Source organism: Spermophilus citellus (genome assembly GCF_964194105.1).
Source record: "Spermophilus citellus genome assembly, chromosome: 13".
NCBI classification, from domain to species: Eukaryota; Metazoa; Chordata; class Mammalia; order Rodentia; family Sciuridae; genus Spermophilus; species Spermophilus citellus.
In genome coordinates, this window is record NC_138193.1 from 71,242,567 (window position 1) to 71,260,134 (window position 17,568).

Below are 17,568 nucleotides of genomic sequence, written 5' to 3' on the forward strand. Positions count from 1 at the left end.
GAATGTTGAGTACAGGACTCTCTCAGTAAGAGTCAGAGAAGCTGACTGTGACAACTGAAGGGCACACTTAAAACCCAAAGAGAAATGTGCCCCAAGTACAGGGATGACAATATTACCCTTTTAACCCTGACACCCCAAATTCAATTCTAGAGTGGAGAGAAAGATTAGGTGATAGAGAAAATGTGGTTTTCTTTTAGGAGCAGTATCCCAATGGAGGGGTAAGATGGAGATGGGAACAGGATGTAAAAATACAGAAATATTGACCCTTGGGCTTCAATATAAGAACTCCATAATTCAAAGCTTATTGAGAAGTCCAATAAGCCTGATTTACAAAGATTTTAAACAAATATTATTATTACTGCCATACAGCAGTAAGGAATTCAAATTGGACAAAGTATTGTGTGATAAAAGTTATTGGGAGGCTTGCTTTATCATCCTATTACCCCACCTTCATGATTTAAATCACTTTCATGTATTTCATAATTGAAGTTCACCCATCTTCAGTGCGATATTAACCCCCTCATATGACAGAATAAATAAGACATGGCAAGGTCAGATGATGTACTGGTGACACAATACAAGGCAGGTCAAGAATCTCAAAGCTGGGCATGATGGTGCACGTCTGTAATCCAAGCTGCAAGAGGACTACTGCTTGGGCAACTTGGCGAAACTGTCTCAAAATAAAAGATCAAGCATGTAGCTCAGTGGTAGAGCTCTTACCTAGCATTTTCAAAACCTTGGATTCAATCTGCAGTCCCCACCCATAAAAAACCTAAAGCTCAAGTATGCCAACTACATTGTCTGTGATTTATTTGCTTCAGAGAGGACTTCTCAATATCTTAAGGCACAATACTTGGGGGCAAGGTCAGGAAGTATTATAAGAAACGAATTTCAAGAGATAATGATGATCTTGCAGAGCTATACATGGAAACATGTTGGTAAACTAAATAGCTTCCATGATCTAAAAATTCTTAGCTGCCACTTACTGAGCAACCGTTGTGTGTTCACCTCTCTCTGTTAGGTGGTTTATAGCTGTGATCACAGTTAATCCTCAAAATATCCTGATTTATTGTAATTATTATTCTTGTCATTTTACAGAACAGGGCTCATAAAGATGACATTATCTGTCAGTATATGACAAACCAGGACTCTAAAGGTCACTCTTTTTAGGCTACACCAAGAACCCAGAATATAGAATACAAGGAAGAGAGGTACACATTTCTCCAGAGAAAGGAAGGAAGAGACTTGGTTCCTATCTGGTAGATAGTTTTCTTTTAGGAGCTATTTTTATATTACTAAACCTGATCTTCTCAAAAGGAAGAGATAACAATGGTGAAAACTAAACACAATGGAGGGGGTTGGGGGAGGGTGCATCTCTCAGTTACAAACACTTTCTGAAGCCCCACCCCCAGAGTAGCCAATTCTGCCAAGGAAAGGAGTGTCCCCTCTTGCTTCCACTAATTATCATCGGATTTCTAGTGTGATATGGGCCTGTTCCCAAGGCAACACTTCCATTTCTGTTCTGTGTTGTTTCTGATGGAACAGTCTGAACAGCCTTTCTTTCACCCAAAGGATCAAGACAAGGCTGGCGGGTCCAAGACTCCAGGGGGGCTCTGCAGGCAGAAAATACTTATTTTTTACTGACCTTCTCTTAAGTCATACTTATTCTTACTGACCTTCTCTTAAATCATTTTAGCAAGATTTCCTTTGCCTCATATACCACTAAATCCTGTGTTTTTTCACAGATGCTTTTTCTGTTTTTGCCCTTCCCCAAGGCCTCTTGATCCAAATCTTTACCAATTGCTATGGTTTAGTTCTGAGATGCTTCCCCCAGAAAAGATCATGTATGAACTGAAGCAGGAATGCTAAGAGGTGAAATGATTAGATTATGAAAGCTGTAATCTGATCGTTGGATTAATCCTTTCAATGGACTAATAATTTCAAAGGATTACTGCACTGGTTGTTAAATGTAGGCAGGTAGGGTGTGGCTGAGGGAAATAGGTCACTGGGAGCCTACTCGTGGACTATATTTTGTCTCTGGTTCCTTCTGTTGAGTGTGCAGCACCCCAGCCCCCAACCTCAGTTTTGTGGCTGCCATGAGCTCAGCAGCTTTCCTCCATTTGGATGCTCTGCCTCACCTCAGGCTCAGAGCAATGGAATTGGCGGACCATAGACTGAAACTGTGAGCCCCAAACAAACATTTTCTCCTCTAAGTTGCTGTTGTCAGGTACTTTGGGGCACAATAATGAAAAGCTAGCACACCAACTATAACTTTGTCCCAGATCCATGATCCATCTGTTTTATTAGTCTAAGGGAGAAGTCTCTATGGTCTGAAAATATAATCCTAGTTGCTCACCATAGCAGCCAGTCCAAGCCCTACCTGAGACAGTGTGGCCTTGGGCAAATTCCCTGCCTGGTCCCTTCCCAGGCCCTTGGCTCTGCCTGGATAGCCCAACTGACTGTGCAGCCTTGAGTCTGGGTCATTTATACTCTGCAAGGCTTCAGGATTTGCAGAGATATGGAATATATTCCCAAAGATGGAAAATAGAAAACAAAGACTTTCCAGAGCCAAGCAGGCCTCCTTTTTGAATAAAATGAAGACATCAATGACAGTTCTTGGCAAGGTGCTTTGGGGGGTCCCTGGGAGGTATGCTGCCATTTCCCACCTTAGTAACTGCCACTCTTTCTCCACAGGCAGCCACAGGAACCCTGAAGCCACCTGGAAAGACAATTCTGCAGTGCTGGACAGAGCCCCAGCTCTGGGAAGTAAGACTCCTCTGGGCCTCCAAGTGCCACACACTGCTGCTTGGCCTTGATGGCCACTTAGAGTTACAATGTCTACAAAGTAGTTACTTCCTGCAGTAAAACACAAGCTAGGTACTGTGGGGTATAAGACTGATCATCATGCAAGATGAATTCTAAAGGACTTGCTGATCCTGTTCAGGTGAAGTAGTAAGAAAAGTCACCAACTGGACTCAGGATACCTGTTTGACCAACCTTTGCTTATGTTTCTGTCTTCAATCAAAAGTGAACTTTTACTGCAGAGACACAGATACACACATATGCCTCTCTAATGTCACACAGGGTAGAATGGGAGGTACTAATTCTAAAATTTCCTCTAATAGGTAATAAAGCCAAATTCATTTTATACTAGTCTCCAACTTTCTCCCTACACATCAAACTTTGAGCTTTCAGAAGAGTATTAGTGACTTTTGTCCAATTAAAACTAATTAGCGATGCCAGATGTGGGAGGGCACACCTGTAACCTCAGTCACTTGGGAGGACTGCAAGTTCGAGGCCAGCCTGGATAACCTGGTTAGTTTCTGTCTCAAAATAAAAAAGTAAAAAGGGTTGGCAATGTAGTTCATTGGAAAATTAATTCCCAGTACTGAAAAAAAACAAAACAATTCAGGGAATACCATAGTGAGTCCCATTACCTCTTATCTGTCTCTTCCCTGGCAGGATCCACTGCTAAGAACTCAGTGGGAAAGGAGGGTACGACAGACAGGGTGGGCCACAGTCCAAGTTACATGAAGTACAGCAACACTGGCTCTAGGCAAGTTACTGTAACTCTGTTAGTACTGTCTATAAAGCCGAGGTAATACAGGTTGTCCACATCATTAGACTCTTAAGAACTAAATATAAATAACACATGTGCCAGTATTCTGTAAATCCTAAAAATTACACATACTGATGATGTGATGATGTTATCTGTGGGGAGCCATTCTGACACGTGATTGGGTGACTCCCGTTAAGGGCCTGAGGCACTCTGGCTGTGTCGGAGTTATCCCGACCCTTTCCTGATGAGAGAGCCCATCCGTGTGGGGGTGTGCGTAACCACTGACCCTGGAGAACCAATCACTGACCCTGACCTTGGAGTGCAGCCCCCCCCTCAACCTTCATTGGATGGAATTCTCCCCTGAATCTCTTGTCCCCCCAAATAAAAGGCTGATCCCCGGCGTGTTCGCTCTCTCTCTCTCTCTCTCCTGCTAGCCCAGAGTAATCCTCGCTGCCCTGCTGGGCGGCTGGAGGCAGGGAAACAGGGAGGCGAGCCGTCTCGGACCTAGCAATGTAAAATAAGGTACTGTCTGTGTGTTTTATTTTGATCTCTTCTAACTAACTTAATGCCAGAACCTCATTAATGAAACCACTGCGCAGGCCGCGTGGTAGAGTTATCATCACCACTCCTTTCAGAAAAGGAACTCCAGTTTAGCCAAGAAGCTCGCCCACCTGCAGCACCCCTCACCTGCATCCTGAAGATGCTATGGCCTCTGGCTATCTATACCTGAACCTCTCCTGGGCCAGCTGAGCCCCACCATCCCTACTAAGGTTTCTTGGTATCTTTACTCAGAGGCTCCTTTCCCCTTCTAAACCCTAGGGCTTTGAGATCATTCATTTGCTACTCCAGCATACAGAATTCTCTATTATTTCATATTTGTATAATTAGACCCCAATTTGTACAATTAGACCCCAATGTATTGGGCGAATAAGTTCTTCCATGGCTGATGTTTTTGGAATAAAAGTAAATTCTCCCATTTCTCAATGATATTTAAACAGGTTCTATGGGCAGTCCACAAAATCCTGTTTCAACAAATAATACATGCTGTTGTGACCTATAAACAGGACTTTATGAAAAAACTTGCTCAGAGTGGTTCAATATAGGATTTAAGGCTTAACAAATCTCATGGTAAATCTATCTTCTCCACCTAGCTAGCTCAGCCTGTTTTAGAATTAATGGTTGCCAACAAAACAAAACAAACAACAACACCCCCGCCCCCACCCAAGAAACTGCCAGGCATATAATCCCAGTGGCTTGGGACTATGATGCAGGTTCATGGGGTCAAAGCCAGCCTCAGCAAAAGCAAAGCACTAAGTAACTCAGTAACTCAGTGAGACCTTCTCTAAATAAAATGCAAAACAGGGCTGGGATGTGGTTCAGTAGTCAAATGCCCCTGAGTTCAATCCCTAATACCAAAAAAAAAAAAAAAAAAAGGCTTTCAATTCTTAAAGAGACTGATGAAAGGATTAAGACAGACTATCAGGAAACAACAGACCAGCAAAAAACAAGGCATCTGTTGATTGGCAACAGCAGGGATTGAGGGAAGAGTTCTGTGTGACAGGAACAAGGAAGAAAACTGGCCCTCTTACCTAGAATCATTCTTGGTTATGAAGGCCCAGGAAGGGAAGGTGCAGGCACAGGTTAACTTTATGACCTTTGAGTGCAAGCCTGAGGATATTATGCCAGGGGCCCCACTTGTTCCCAATACCAGTTCTGCTGTGGATGAACCTTCATCCCTCAAATCCTGTTCTTTCCTGACCCTGAGATCAAGATCCAATAACAGAGTGACCAGCACAGGTTCTGTGCTCATACTTTTATGTGTCAATGTGATGTTGAAGTAAAGGGTGGCTCTATATTTTCAGAGAATTCTGAAGTGGGACCTTTATGCAGAGTCATACTCCACAGTGATTTCAGAGTAAGATGCTGGAAAGTAATTTTTTTTTCTTGTCAATTTGATCCCAGTCACCAACAGCTCAGTCCTATGGTGTTCTCATTGCCCCATGTGCTGACATACCTGAGACAGGGTATGTCAGCACACAGGGCATGAGAACACACTCTGGACACACAGCCTGCCCAGGCCAGGGATGAAGATGGGAATTTCTGTTCCACAGTGGATCAGAATCAAGTTCCTTAATAACACAAATGCCTACTTAAAACTTGCTAAATTTAACTCAAATTCTATTGGGCCAAAATCCAGGGTGGAGTTAGGGTGAAATTTGCTGGATCATTCATCTAACATTTCTTTCAAGTTCACTCAGAAACATGCATGCACACCCATACATGCACTTCTATTTCCTCCTTTATAAAGGATTTTAAGAATCTATTGATAAAGTAAATTTGGATAATCCGTTAGTTTCTCAAAACATTTATCTGTATCTACTTCCAAACTGGTGGTCAGTGCTGGGAACAGAACACTAGCTGAGATAGGGCTCCAGATGGAGTGCAAATATTCACGTGACCAGGGATCCCTGGTGCAGAAACCCAAATTCTGATGGAATGATCTGATGACACCAACACCATTAGCTGTGTTCATTAACTTATCTAGGCCTGGAAGCTCTAACCACCTCAATAGTTTTGGAATCTGAATATGCAAGAATCCCTTGGGCAGCCCTCAGGGAGTTCTCTTCCCTGCTGGGAGGGTCCCTAATTTGAGGCCTACTGGCCTCAACAGCCAATGGCAGAGTCCGGTTTGTGTCTGTTCCAGAAAGTTCCAAAAACTAAATACCCTGAGGCCAAAGAGTCTGAAAATCTCCAGTCCAAATGAAGAAGAGTATTATTTCACTCTATGGTATCCTTACTTTTGGAATATGAATAACTGCTCAACCTATAGTCCTGGTTAGCTATGAGGATAAGAAGTGGATTAAGTATAAGAAATGAATTAAGGCACTGAGAATTTTACAAAGTGCTATGTCACTGCTAAAAATTCTGACACTGACTGCCTAAGAGGGTAGAAATGGTGACTATCTCCAAGTCATGATCCCTAGTCTCCTAGGTCTCTGTCTACAAATTTATTTCTAATGGCAAAAGAAGAGGAGTACAAGGTATTCACACATAACTAAAAATTATGGTTCACTGGTTGGTTTTTCCCTTCCTACTAATATTTTTGTTGCTCTGTTCAGGATATAAGGCAATGGGCCCGATCCCGTTTATTTTATGGACTTTATCAAGGACACAATCTTCTTGGTAAAAAAAAAATTACAGGCCTTCAAAAGTGAACAATTTACTCCTTACCTAGAAGATGTGAACATATTGGCAACAAAAATAAACAACCAAACTGATTCCTATCCATGTAATCTTAGTGAGTTGTTTTGTTTTTTAATTTTTTAGTTGTAGATAGGCACAATACCCTTATTTTACATTTATTTATGTGGAGCTGAAGGTCAAACCCAGTATCCCATGCACACAAGGCAAGCACTCTACCATGGAGCCACAACCCCAGCTCTTTAAAAAGTTTTTAGCTACTTTTAAAACATTAAAAAAAGAATAATAATAAGGGTTGGGGTTGTGACTCAGTGGCAGAGCGCTCGCCTCACGCGTGCAAGACCCTGGGTTCGATCCTCAGCACCACATAAAAATAAATAAATAAAATAAAGGTATTGTGTCCAACTACAACTAAAAAAATAAAATATTTTAAAAAATAAAAATGAGTAAACAGTTTTGTTAGGTTAAACATTAACAGGCAAAAATAAAAGAAAAAAAAAGTTGAGAGGCGGGGAAAAAAGTCTGGTTAAAAAAATTGTGTTTTTGTAAGCCACAAATCATGGTAATTTTAGCCTAGGCTCTCAAACAAGTTTCACTTCAAGAAAACAAATCAAAATGCAATAAATGACTGGCCTGTCTGCCCTCCCCCTGCGGGCCCGACGCCCACATCACAAACCACCTTCTTTTGTAACCATCATGGTTTTGAGTGGGGGTTTCTTTACTTGTCTAGTTTGACCTATAGTCTCACAGAAATTGAGGCAGTAGCATTTACATGTTCAGATAACAAACAGCAGGGACAGAACTCAGTTTAGATGAGATGGGACTTCACTATCTTGTAAAGTCCCTGTTTTTGAACAGAGAGGCAGTGAGAGAAAACGTTGGCTCCATTTTTACTCCAGCTCAAACACAATTCTGTCAGTGGGCTAATAATAGGGCAAGGTACAATCATGGCCCCTTGCCTGTGGTCAGAGGTGCACAGGTCTGTCTACAGAAAGACCTGCTATAGATGTCAAGTTATGGGGTGGAGATCAAGTTAAAAATAAGGTTTTCTGGCAGCCCTGCCAACCACCAGCATCATATTTTCCTGGTGATGTCAGTGCAGATGTGGGGCCCTATCCCTGGGCGTCAGGTCTTGGCTCAGCGGCACCACTACCTATGGAACTATATGTGCTCTGGTATAAAATATGGCATCTATTTTCAAACTAAGGCAAGACAAAACCTGTCGGGTCAGTCACAGAGACTGGATTAAGTTTCCCTGGTTTAAGGTGTATAAATAAAAGTCACATCAGCAAGGGCTGCAGCCACTCTGGGAAACAGAATGGGGACAGTTTTTACTGCAGGCTGGTAACTTCCCTGCCCTAAATGGAGGGTGAATTCATCAGATACTCTGTTCCCAAAGAGACAAAATACCAGCTTTCCCTCTACCCCCAGAATAAAAAGGGTACAGGGAAGAAAACAAACATCAGAAGCCACTGAATTCAATTCTTGCCACCTTGAAATGAAAGCTCACATTTTCCAGAGAATCAATAAGATACAAATTTAGAAATTATTCCATGATCTCATGTAGGATGCAGATTCATCCTCAAGCCAACATCCAAGTCTGGCTCTTCAATTTCCAGCACTGTGCCTTGTTTAACAGGGACACCAGCCAGGATCTTTCTGACCAAAGGTAGCAACTCACAAAAATTACCAGAATGAGGCTGCTTTATTGTAGTTCAGGAATGTCACCCAGACTCAGAATGTGAAACTGGGGCTTTCCCCAAAGCATTTGCCTCACACACAAAATTCTCCTTCACAAAAATATCATTAATTATAGAATTCAACAGTAGACAAGCCCACACTTGAGTTTTCAATAATATTTTCCTATCTATGGTGCAAGACACTACCATTTCCACTTACCAGTCTCTCTCCAGAGAGGACCTCCAGCAACTTGATGAGCATCCGTCCATCTCGAAGGTCAGTGTACAGGTCTGTGATCCGGCAGGACACTCGGGCAAGGTGAGAGTTGACCCACTTGGTGAAGGTCTTCTTTTGCACGGCTTCACGCTCATCTGCAAGAAGACAGCTCACCATCAACCACAGCACCAGCACCAGCAGGTACATGCCAGCAGGGCCACAAAGCCCAGCCAAAGCAGTGTCAACCAAACCAAACTCCAACAGAACCTCTGTCTTAACTGCAGTCATCGCTCTGGGAATACAAAAACTGAACAATCCTTGAACACGTGAGCCTCTAGGCATGTTGTCAGCAGAATATCTTTTACTTCCTTTCCTCCCATCCCTGCTCAAAAGGCATCGGGATGTAGTAGATGATGAAGGGTGTGTGGGGGGTGTATTTGAAGTTCTGCCCATACTGTAATATTTGACTAGTAGAATTTCTAGTGACAGTGTTAAGCTACTATTCCCCCAGTAAGTATAGGGAAACACATAACATGTGAAAGAATGTGGGATAGAAGCTCAGGAACAGCAAAAAACTGCTTCCTTGTGTACAAAGGCTTAGGCAACATGACCTTGATTGGCAATGGTTCTTTCTTTCACAGGTTCAGTCACATGCTCTGTGGACAAGAGAGAAAGGGGCAGGCAACAAGAAAGGAGTACAAAGAGATCCAGCCAAGCATGAGGAGAACAGAGATTGAGCCCAGGGCCTCAAGAAAGGAGCAGTGAGATCTTGGTGGCTCCAGTGTCCTCTTCTACAAACTAGTGGGTTCCAACTTCCAACTTCAACAATCTATTGAAAAGTATCGTAATTATGTATTCAAGTTATCTAGGAAAGGAATAACATTAACTTTTTCAAGTATTGGTGATGCCAGTTTTCTTCAGTTTGAATCATAAAACAGCACATGCCTATAATCCCAGTGGCTTGGGAGGCTGAGGCAGGAGGATTGTGGGTTCAAAGCCAGCCTCAGCAAAATTGAGGCACTAAGCAACTCAGTGGGACCCTGTCTCTAAATAAAATACAAAATAGGGCTGAGGACATGGCTCAGCGGTCGAGTGCCCCTGAGTTCAATCCCTAGTACTGAAAAACAAAACAACAAAATTAAACAAAAAAAAACTATAGACACTTAAGCCCAGAACTGAACCTTTACAACCCATACAAATAGGTTTCCAAACTCCTTGCCTCTGTAGAATTTTCTAAGTGAGGCAGCTGAAGAACTTCAACAGACATCCACAGAGGGTGTTCTTAGACTTACCCATTCATCCTCCCTGACTGTTTGCTACAGAACTATTCTACTTTCCTGCCACTAGAGTAGCTATTATTTCTAATTCCACCTGAATCCAAATCCTGCTTTCCTCCTAGGGCGAACCCAAACACAGAGATGTTTACACATGACTCTACAAAAGGAATGGAAAACTCAACAATTCCTATGCATTTCAAAATTATTGGGTGACAACTAAAAAGCTACTCTCACTAGATGGGCATATGCCCAGGGGCCTGAGGGTACTGGGTTGCCAGGCTGGTCACAGGGTCAGCAAATAGTCTGGTATCTAAGGTCTGCCTGAAAGCTTTGCTGAGGGCTCCAGCAACACCACCCGAGAAAGGCAGTGAGGCAGAGACAACAGTGGATGAACACTTACTAATGTCAACCTAGCAGGCAAGCCAGAGGAAGCGAGTGGGGCACCTGCCAAGACAGCAGGCCACAGCCTTTATTGTTCCAGCTTCTCCCCTAAAGGTTCAGTCCCTCTAGATGGAAAGGGGGCCTTTCCCCAGAGACAAAGGCCAACCAGAAACAAAGGATCAAGATAGGCAAAATGGGGAGAGTGAGAAAAGGGCAGAAGGGGCTCACTGCAGCCCAGGAAAGGAGCTGCCCCAGTTGCAGCATGACAGAACTGTTCATGAGAAGGCATGTTCATTATTAACTGAACAATCATGAGAGATGGTAACTTTACCACCTCAGTGACATGGGGAGCTGCATTTTTGGGGGCTTTAGATTGGTTGCTTTGAAAGAACAGGTCCAGAGTAGAATGAAAACAAAGATTTCCTAAGCCTTTGCTAGGGACATTTCACAGATGGTCTCCACCCAGGAGGCAAGTAACTCCCCATTCAGATGCATTTAGGGCCAACTAATTTCTTATTTTAATTGTAATATCCATTGTTTACTACACTAGGTTGGAAAATGTCTTTAATAAAACCCTTGATGGGTATCTGAGGCTGTTAATGAAGGGTTTGGGGCTCAAAGTCACTGCCGCACCCAGCCTATCAAAGGAGCAAGATCAAATGAAACCCCGTTTGGATTACAGCATTTCTAAATAAACAAGCACAAAATGTGTTCCTCAGCCAACTGTCACTCCTTTGAGTGAATCTCACATTAAAGTAGCATTCCTGGCTTTTTTCAGGTTCTTTTATAAGAGAATTCCAAGGATTTGCTTCAGACTCCAGTAAACACACTCCCTCAGCACTCAGCCCCATATCACCCAACCCCAACCCTGCCCCCATGAAGAAGCAAACAGAGGGGTCAAGGGTAGGAGCAGAGACTGAGCTGAAACTAAACAGACCAGGATCTGTGCAAGGAGGACCCAGAAACTCTAGGAAGAAGAGAGGAAAGACGATGAGGAAAAGAAACTAAGAACATGAAAGAAACAGAGCTAGCACTGCATTCCTGTCCTTCCCTTCCTTCGCCTCGCAGGTTAAGATGCAAGAGAATGCTAGAAAAACCACAGGGTCTCGGCTCCTCGGGTTCACACCACCGCACTGGAAAAGGCATGAAGATTCTGCCCAGGAACAGGACCAGATCAACACCCTTATGACACACCAGAGGCAGGAAACAGTCAGCAGAGACACACAAAGCCTGGCCAGCTAGCTGCCCTCTCACAGAAGGCTTGGTGAATGACAAACACTTCTAAAGCAGGAGGAGGGAAAGAGAAGGGAAAATCTATCCTGTGGCCCAGTTGAGGATGAGGCTCCCAGGGTCCTTCCACCCTTCTTAGGAAGGCACAATATCAACCTCCCACATCCAGCAAGGCTGGCGGAGGTAGGCCAGAAGCTGCAGAGAAACAGAAGGGCCTTGGCATATGCAATGTGAGGCAACCCAGAGGAGGATTTCCAAGCTCAAGCTGCTGTTGCCTTCCCGAGCTGTATGAGACAGTAGAGGAAGCAGCGCAGGGAAGAGGCCCAACTTCCAATCCTATGAGCATGAAGCAGCTGTGGTGATGTGGAAAGGAGTCCTTACAAGCTCATGCGGATCTGATTGCTTAGACCAGAGATTCTCTATGGGGGCAATTTCAGCACCTCACCGTCTTCTCCACTGGGACATCTGGCAATGGCTACAGACATTTTTGATGATCACGACTGGGGAAGGGGATAGGAGCTACAGGCATCTAGTAGGGAGAGGCCAGGGTACTGATAATATCTTACACAGAACACTGGGCTTGCACCAATTGGAGTGGGTATTCATAGTGTCTCAGATGCACTCCCAAGATGCCAGAGTCAGGGTGTTATTCATTCATCATTCTGTTTGCCCACATTATAAGCTTTTTGACACTGATGGTTTACATATCCGCCATGGCAGCAGGACATTCTCTGCTTTCAGATTCACTCATTCCAAAAAGCAGAGAAGCAGGAGCATGGCTGGGAGAATTGGGCAGCTCTGGTCTGGGACAGTGTGATGGTAGGCATTCCTATCCTCTATGCCATTTCAATTCTTTTCAGGGGCTATTATCAAGTCAACTCATGCCTGTCTCTCCCCTCAGTGGGAGGAACATAGTGAGGCACTCCACATGGCCAAGAAGGGTGAAGTTAGAAAGGAGGATCCTGATGCTGCTCTGAAAATAAACTTCCCAGAAACATAAATTCTACCAACATGTCCCTGCAGATCTGAGAACCTAGCAACCAGAAGTAATTCCCAGTATTATAAGACCCAGTCAGGTTGTAGTTAAATCCACAAACCCAGAGATAAACTAGCCAACTACTGGTCAATGAGGACTACCAAGAGGCAGATCAGGAAACCCATCCTCAAATGAATGACAACATTTACATCAGTTTCTGATCCCTGAAGGAGAGAGAAGTGTAAGTGACATTACAGTATTGGTACTCTTTCCAGAAAACAATTTTTCAGGTACACCTGCAATAACACTGTTGTGCATCAGGAAAGCAATTTATACTTCCTCAAAGCTCACTAGGACCTCATATATCAACTGTCAGGGAAGTGAAACCCATCAGTTATCTCCAGCAAAGCCAGAGGCTGAATGAGTACCACCAGACTGCATTGGTAGGGCTGCCACATGCTGGGGTACTCTTGGGTATTGCTCTATCTTTTCCATTCTTCAGTCACATAAAGGGATGTGCAGCTATACCTTCTCTTCAAAGTGCCAAGATTCGCTGTTCTTTGTTATCTAGTTTCTGATAAAAGAAAACTAGAGCAGATTATGCTTAGTGAAGCTAGCCAATCCCTAAAAAACAAACACCAAATGTCTTCTTTGATATAATGAGAGCAACTATGAACAGAGCAGGGAGGAAGAGCAGGAAGAAAAGATTAACATTAAACAGAGACATGAGATGGGAGGGAAAGGGAGAGAAAAGGGAAATTGCATGGAAATGAAGGGAGACCCTCACTGCTATACAAAATTATATATAAGAGGTTGTGAGGGGAATGGGAAAATAAAAAAAAAAAAAAAAAGAAAACTTGAAATTTTCAGAAAGTATCTTTAAAAGGGGGGATATTTAGAACAGAGAAGCATAGTTGATTTATGGTTAGGCCAAAATGCTGTGGATATCCTGTTTATTATAATCATCCTCTCTAGAAGCATATCATCTACTACTTTTCTTTTTAGGGAACGACCATTATTGATATTGGAAAGTTGTAATGCTTCAATATTTATTTATTTTGAAGAATGTGTTACCCCTGAAAAAATGAACACTATGTTAGCATGAATCAAGTTACAGAACACAGCAAGAGCTTTGATGAATGGATAGGTATTGTGCTATGGAAACTATTGGGCAGCATCTTCCTGCAATACCCTGCGCAAAGAGTGCTAAACACAAGCATGTTCACCACAAGCCACAGTTCTGGCTATCAAAGAAACCAGAGCCAGGGACAAAGAAAGGCCTAAAGACATGAAGCATCCTGGGAAAAAAGTGAGGGAGAAACAGAGAGTAATGTCAGTTGACTCTAATGCATTATTCTCTCCAAGACTGAATTTATATGTAACTCAAGTCTTTCACTTTGCAAGTAGTCTAAACCTGTAAGTATAACACAAGAATATATTATATCAAGTTCCTCTTTAACTGTGCTAAGAAAATCCCTGTTCTAAGTAAGAGATGGCAATCATGTGCAAGTTTTGCTTTTGCACAGATGAAGTTAGGTGTAGGCTTGGGTTAAAACAGCAAAGGAATTATAAGAATGGAAGCTGAGAAGAAATCAAGGGAGATATAAAAGCAATCATCTTACAAACATTCCCATGACTGGGAATATGGCTATTTAAAGCTGACTAATCGGAAATTGTATTAAAATAAACCTCAACATTACAAAGTACATACTATACGCAGAACTCTATTCTAAGATAAGATCTCTTGAACTCAGTGAACTAAAAGTCTAACTAGGAAAACAAAACAAAAAGTTAAGAGATAACATGAAGATATTGCAGAGAAGCATAGGATCAACTGCAAAGAGAATGACTTTGACAACAAATTTTTGGAGTGTTTGGAAAAAAGTGCTCAACAATTAAGATGGTTTTAGGTCCCACCACCATTAATTACTGAGGTCCCCTGCCATGAGCCTCTCTCCCCACTCTAACTCCTCTAAAACATCACTGTCATAGTCATCCTCCCTAAACAGCAGCTTTTCAAAGCTGCACTACTGCACTAAAACTCCCATGATCCTCAGCCTTCAAGAGATTATCTAAACCTCCAAGCCTGGCATCCGGAAGGTCTTGAGCATTCTCTCCTAAGGCACCAGCTTCATCTGGGACACTTCCTGACACACCATCTGGGTATTCCCACCCAACAGGGTCTTGCTCATGCTTTAAACTCTGAGTATGCACATTTTTTTCCTTCACCTTTACTTACACCATTCTTCTAACCTGGAAGGCCCTTTCTCTTCTCTCACTTTCTTTAATATCCAGGCCAAGATTTGCTCTCCCAGCAGGCCTGGCAATCACCATTCAATGGGATATGGTCTCTCATCTTTTTATTAGGTATCCAGTGTCCTAGCTCCTCCATTAGCCTGCAGCTACCTCGAGACAGGTGCTCAATTCTACAGTTGTTTAGAGCCTTAACATACACCAAGAAGGGAGTGGACACACAACAAATAGCTATCTGTTGAACCTATCAGCAAACCTCCAGTGCCCAGACAGGAGGTTCTCAATATGCTACTGTTAGTGTTCCTCCAGGAATTAAGGGTGATGGTGGTGGGGGTGCTGCTGTAGAATGTCCCAATCATATAAACAGAAGACCCTGAGCACTTAAATGTCAACATTGCACAAATCAATAACATTTGAAAACTGAATTTTTTATGTTATTGTTTCTAAATGACTGTAATATGATGAAAATGCGAGTTTGTGGTACTGTATTTCAGATTAAAGAGTTTGACAAATTTTGTTTCATTTGGGGGCAACTGCCACCACATAATTACACAGTAAAGTTGCAAAATACACAAGGGTATAACTACAACGTTACTTTAACATGACAAAATAAACAACTGAATTGTCACAAGACTTAATTTATATCAATTTTAGTAATTTATCCATTAAAGCTCAATTCATGAGTTGTTAAAAAGAAAAAAAAAAGGAATCCTAATTCAAAACAAAAGAATACAGTGAATACACAGTGGGGTGGAGTCCTCATATGTGCCTTAGCGTGAAAAAATAAATAAGCCATTTCCCTGGAGAAGCATGCAAAACACAAGGAGCAGGAAACAGGAAACAGGCAACTGGCTGTATTGATAATAGAGAATCAAACTATTATCTTGAGGCAGCAAGAGGAAGGAAACTAATCTTTGGACTGAAGGCCTCCCTGTGACGGATTAGTCTAGGAGCCCTTAATTCATGTTTCCTAATTTGTATATAAATAGAACTTGAGTTAAAATATTTTTCCTAACAGTTTAACAGCCTTCATGAATAAAACACACGTAAACATCTGTCTAAATGCATGTGCCCCAAATAGCAATTCTCTCCTAATATTTACAGTCTGTTGTGCAGACTACAGAACTACAAATTCCATATAGCTCTGCACCTATCATTTGCAGCAGCTGAACAGCCCTTGCTTATAGCTTATAGTTTGTGTGTTGAGCAACATTACTCCAATTCTGCCAAGGTGGAAACTGAGGCACGGCAAGGGAAACATGAGAGGACACCTGGGGTCCTGCCTCCCTGTCAGCCATACTTGAAGGTGAGCCCTTAAAGTCATAATCCATAAGATAGGAAGGCTATGGAAGGGGCTGAGGTTTGGTGAGGATTCCTCTGAAAACAACTTAAGAGCTAGAGTAAGAACCAGTGTGGATTAACAGTCATGTAAAATGTGAAAACCAGGAGGAGAAAGTAAAGGCCTTCTAGACACAGAAGTGGAACCCCACAGAGAATTGCTATTTGGTGCACATGCATTTAGACAGATTTTTTAAAAATATTTTTTTAGCTATGCATGGACCCAATATCTTTATTTTGTTTATTTTTATGTGGTCCTGAGGATTGAACCCAGTGTCTCACATGTGTGAGGCAAGCACTCTGCCACTGAGCCATAACCCCAGCCCTAGACAGATGTTTATGTGTGTTTTATCCATGAAACCCATTTAAAAAAAAATTTGACACTGTTCACTAAAAATGAGTGGCACACTTCAAAACTGCTTCTACATACAGGTAGCCATGTGATGAGCCTGCTAATCTGTTATTGTCCATCTCTGTTGAACAGGGCGGGAGGAAGCAGCTTGAAATTGCAGCCAGGGAGAATCTGGACAATGGATGAAATGAGCCCATGTCTGCTCCTATGCACTGATGGATGCTGTGTCTGGATCTTTACTAGCTTTACCTTGTTTATTAAAAAAATTTTTAAAGAAACGAGACACAGAAAAATTTTGGTGACTCACTTGAGGGTATTCTGCTAGCAAAGATACATCCAGCATTAGAATCCACATCTATCTGAACTCTAAGAATATCAAAGCCCCATCAGCCCCAACACCCAACCCTGCCTGAGGAAAATAAGATATTACCTCCCCCAAACAAGGAAAAATCATAACCATTCATCTCAGGACAGTTTCTTATGATTTAAAAGATAAATTTTAAAAAGGAGCCTGCAAACTTCAGCCTATAGCCTAGTTTTATATAATCTGAGAGCTAGGATGTCTTCTAATAAATTTTGAGACTATATAGCCTGCAAAGCCTAACTTAGCTACCCTCTGGCCCTTTACAGAAAAAAAGTTTGTCATTTTGTGGTTTAAAACATTTTCACAGTATCACTAGTAGCACAGCCCATTTGTCAGACTCCACTTTCAAATAAAAATCAGCTTAGAGCCGGGCATGGTGGCACAGCAGCTCGGAAGGCTGAGGCAGGAGGATTGTGAGTTCAAAGCCAGCCTCAGCAACTTAGCAAGGCACTTAGCAACTCAGCAAGGCCCTGTCTCTAAATAAAATATTAAAAAGGGCTGAGGATGTAGCTCAGTGATTAGCACCCCTGGGTTCAATCCTCAATAACCCCCCCCAAAAAATTCAGCTTAGCAAATGTGCACTGAGTGCTCACTGTGAAAAAAAAGGTACCATACCAGGTACTGATTTAACCTCCTCTGGTAAGCATGTTGCCAGACTGGTGTTCAGTAGCAGCATGCTTTTTTTGGTACTGGGGATTGAAACCAGGGGCACTTCACTACCTAGCTACATCCCCAGCACTT

The 17,568-nt window shown here is 42.5% G+C and overlaps 1 protein-coding gene across 2 annotated transcripts in view; it reads right to left on the reverse strand.

The window, feature by feature from the left end:
- The window catches only part of SPTBN1 (spectrin beta, non-erythrocytic 1), a 198,402-nt gene that overhangs the window by 62,782 nt on the left and 118,052 nt on the right, over nucleotides 1-17,568 (reverse strand). For both annotated transcript variants that reach the window (XM_081265412.1, XM_081265413.1), the window contains exon 3: nucleotides 8,660-8,811. In XM_081265412.1, coding sequence (XP_081121538.1) covers nucleotides 8,660-8,811 — 152 coding nt within the window. The remainder of the gene's footprint in view (nucleotides 1-8,659; nucleotides 8,812-17,568) is intronic.